Here is a 4,181-nt window from a genome sequence, read left to right on the forward strand (position 1 = left end):
TACAAAGGCATCACACTCCATTCTCCTAAATATCCTGTGAGCGTGTGTGTCAGGGAGTGAGTGACTGAAAGCTAAAAGCACACCTGGCAGATAAAGTTGATTTGTTTCTGTGTGGAGCTGAATGGCCAAAACCACAAGTAATCATGGGTATTATGGGACATGCTGTAGTGGGTGAGTGCACATCCCTCTAACTTGGTATAACCCACAGACAGGTGCTCTGGCTGAAAGAAAGAAGAAAGAAATGAGGAAGTGTGGTTTGGAGTATGCCCAGCGTTTTTGTCTCTCTCACACACATGTTGACTGTCAGTCCTCTCAGCCTGCAATCAAAGTTGATGTGATTTGTCTTGGCATATGACAAGCAGTGAGGATCAAGTATCACTAATCCTCGGCGCTGAGGTTCCCCAACACCAAGTTGCTTCATTCAGCCAGAATGCTGCTGATCAGCCCCCGATAGACTCGTCTGACCAGAGAACAGAGGTGCCATTGAAGGATCCCCAGAACCAAAGAGACAAGGCCTCACTTTTATTGAAGTGGATGTGTGCCGTAGCAAATGCTGCATGAGCAATGAGTCGGTTTCTATATATTATTACATGTGAATTTATATCATTTACCTCCAGGGGCTTGAAGCTATTTTGTTTTTGTTTTTAAAGGAGGGGTATTTTTGTTTTTGATCGAGGCTACATTTACTCAAATACATACGAATCTGAAAACCCAACTTCAAGATTAAAGTGTGAACACTAAACGATTCAACCTGAAATCTCACATTCAAACACTGTCGTGCCCACAGGTGTGTTATCCATGTCTGTCAAAGACACACACATCAGTGTTTTCACAAAGTCCCATCTTTTTTATATTTACAGTATAAAAACAAGCAGAAGTTTCTCAGGTTTACCCAGCTTGGAGAAACCAATCCAGTGCGGTGAGTGTGATTTCGTCCACAGCACTTTTAGGATTTCTTGTCTGCTTTATTTTTAAAGTTAAGCATGAAACTTAATTCTTGACGTTGACAGTAAAAGTCTGACACATCAACCCCAAGTCAAGGACTACCAAGAAAAAACCGACCGTGAGAAAAGATCATTTTATCAAGCTGCTATTTCCAAGGTCAAGAACCAAACTTTAAAAAAAAAACAAAAAAAACACACACACTAATGTGGACATGGCTCTGTAGTAGTGGAAAAGCACACACATTCACACACAACAGAAACAAAACTGAACTTAAGTTCCAGCAGCTCGAGTTTTTTTTACATGCAACAGGACAATAAACAAATTTACCTCTGTTAACAAAATTTACATTTGCATCCTTCCATTCTGGCATCGGTCATCTACCATGCAAAACCCTAAAAATGCCTCTTTACGTGACTCCCCTGCTATCAACAGGTTGTCAAAAATCATCCCGCTGACTAACTAATGACGGAGGTCTGTGATCTCTCAGCAACAAGCTGTCAAAAATGTGCTCTCGAGCCAGCCCGACATCTCTCATCTCCCTCTGGGCAGACAGAAGCTCTGCTGCAAGCTGCTTTGATTCTGGTCATTGTGCCATTGGAATTCAGGAGTTATTTTTCCTGGTCTGGACTGGTCTGCGGATGCTCTCTGCAGCTGCCAAGCCTCCACAGTAAATGAGAGGCCTCCTCGAAGCTCTTTGGAGATAAACCTCATTCAGGCAGGCCAGATATGAGATGGTATTTATGGTATGGCATGTCAAGTAGGCATCTCTGACAGACTATATAAAAGTGAAGCATCTGATGCCACTTACCTCCTCTACATAACACAGTGGCAGTACCTCATAATTCAAGAATGGAGTAAGAATCAGGAAAAAAATCTCCTGTGCATGTTTTTGTTAGGAAGTCCTACTGACAGCTACAGTGGCCCTAAGAGCTCGGTGCACTGCAACTTAAGACAACACATGCAAATAGATAAAGCACAAACAAATTAAGAAAACAGCTCCACCAATTCACCCTGACTTTTTAAAAGCAGAGAGTCGTTGGAACAGGACAGTGCAAGGCTCTACAATGCTGGCTTTGTGGCCCAGTGGGGAGTTTGGGGTGGGTGGTGGGGGGTGATTGAGATGTGAATAACACAACCAGACCAAATTAAGATGTGGCGGGATGCCAAGATGGCTGCCCGGGTTTTGCAGACTCAACGCTGTGACCTGGCGGCCCAATCACCCAGCGGTCACCGAGCGCCGCTGCAGTAAGATGACACTGACTAGTGCTGCTGATGCCAGGATGCAAAGATGGCTATTGTAAAAAAAAATAAAAAATAAAAAAAGTTCAGGGCTGAGCAGGAGTTTACCGGATTACATGTGAACTAAAAACATCTCCAAAATACAACCTCAGAGGTACTTAACAGAAAAAACGAAGAACTTGTCCCCATTTTTTGGCAGTTTGGAAAACATCTACCTTGTGCCATCTGTCCAAGGGAATGAGAGAGAGAGAGCTGAAGGCCATTGAGCAGGGGACAAAATCCCAGGAGTGGGGGGGGGATCGGAGGACAGGGTCTGAGGGTCGCTCTGGGAAGTCTCACCCAGATTAGTCACATAGAATTAATCGCAGCAGAGAACAATGGTCGCTGAGCTTCTGGCAACCCCAGCTGTTGCTCAATGAAAGAAAAGAAAAACAAGATTTAGGGCTGCGAGAGTTTGGCTGCAGAGGAGAGAGTGTGGTGGCAGTAACACACACACACTCTCTCACAGTGACCCCTGTCCTCATCAATGTCCACTCATTTTTGTCTCAGCACTCTGACCATTTGCCTCCCAGAAATAGCAACACTGGTGCAAGCGCTCACCCTTTACCGCCTTCACATGTCAACCAAAAATATGAGTCACCTCAGAGTCGCACATTTCAGGTATAATTTACTGGGCAGCGAAGGAACTGCAGGTGTTACACTTACTTGCACTCTTCATTCCCATCTGGAGTTGCTTCACATCTCCCCTTGTTCAAACACAACTCAGCTGTCATGGAGCATCTTAGGCCTGTGAAAGAAAAGTTTTAATACACCTGTAGCTTGCTAAAACTCTTAAGAACATTTAGGCAACTTTGAAATCATTGGTTACTTTCAACTGGCAGTTGTTACAGTAGAACAATCATTCCAGGTGATGTAGCAAAAACATCTTCCAAAATGTTGCTTCCTTCAAAGAGCATTATAAATTACTCCATAAAAGTGAAGTCTAGGTGTGACTCTTGCCACCTTAAAGTGGAGGTTTAGTGGTGAACAGGGGCTGGACACCGGTTTGGCAGTAGCATGCGCCTCTCTGCAGCTGTCCCAAAAGGAACGCGCCATTTGGGGAGTAACACAGCTTTGCAACAATGCTAACACTGTTCTGAAACCAACCTGCAGAGGCATGCGTTTCCATAATGGGGAGGAAAAGGTGTTTGCTGAAACCAGTGCACAGTAAAAAGTATGCATTTATCCACTTTGCATAAGAGTTGAGAAGTGGGCTGGTGGGACCGTGTTATGACATGTTTAGGATAATACCGACAGGTGCACGGAATCCTACTCACTGAATGTAAGTTAACAGTAAACCTGCAGGGCGAGTCGTTAAAGTTAGAAGAAATGCTACACTCTTTTAGCCACGAACCGAAGTGACAGCAACAAGTTACTAAAACTTTATAGAGTCCTGTACAGTGTAAACCAGTGGATATATTACATTTTCTAATCTTCCTGGGGCTGAAAACTACTCAGAGGTTCCAAAAAGTGGGAATCCCCGCCACTCACCTCGTGTTAGTCCTATCAGCGACAACAAAAAGCTAAGTTTCACAAAGAAAATATGCATTCCTTCTGGTTAAAAGTTGTTGTACAAATCCACGTGGGTTTTTTCATAGAGCCGATATTATGTTTTCCTCCTCGACAGGTAGAAACACAAACAATTTTCAGTTCATCCTCGAGTACATCCACAGTGACAGGAAAGCGCGTCTGTTCGCTCCGAGCGCGAGATGTTGTCACTTCAGATCCCGAGTTGGAAATGACTTGGCTGCTCCGCATCCAGGGGCGTTATTCTTCCACACGCACGGACGCACGGTCACACAATGACAGGCGCAAGCTGCTGTGTTTGATTAAGTGATAGTAAAGAAGTTGGCTTTTATTCACCAGACTGAACCATAAGAATGAACCTGCAGCAGTTTGCAGCACACACACTTTAAAGTATGAAAAAGGGGTCAGTTAAATTTAAAAATTCATGCTAT

The 4,181-nt window shown here is 44.0% G+C and overlaps 1 protein-coding gene across 1 annotated transcript in view; it reads right to left on the reverse strand.

Annotated features, from left to right (window-relative positions):
- The window catches only part of notch1b (notch receptor 1b), a 41,990-nt gene extending 38,049 nt beyond the window's left edge, over positions 1-3,941 (reverse strand). Inside the window, exons 1-2 of the mRNA XM_020598248.1 lie at positions 3,715-3,941; positions 2,890-2,971 (exon numbers count right to left, since the gene is read on the reverse strand). Of these exons, the coding sequence (XP_020453904.1) occupies positions 2,890-2,971; positions 3,715-3,772 (140 nt within the window). The 5' untranslated portion in view covers positions 3,773-3,941. The remainder of the gene's footprint in view (positions 1-2,889; positions 2,972-3,714) is intronic.
- Positions 3,942-4,181: the final 240 nt, after the last annotated feature.

The sequence above is a fragment of the Monopterus albus genome, unplaced genomic scaffold (genome assembly GCF_001952655.1).
Source record: "Monopterus albus unplaced genomic scaffold, M_albus_1.0 scaffold37.1, whole genome shotgun sequence".
Lineage (NCBI taxonomy): Eukaryota > Metazoa > Chordata > Actinopteri > Synbranchiformes > Synbranchidae > Monopterus > Monopterus albus.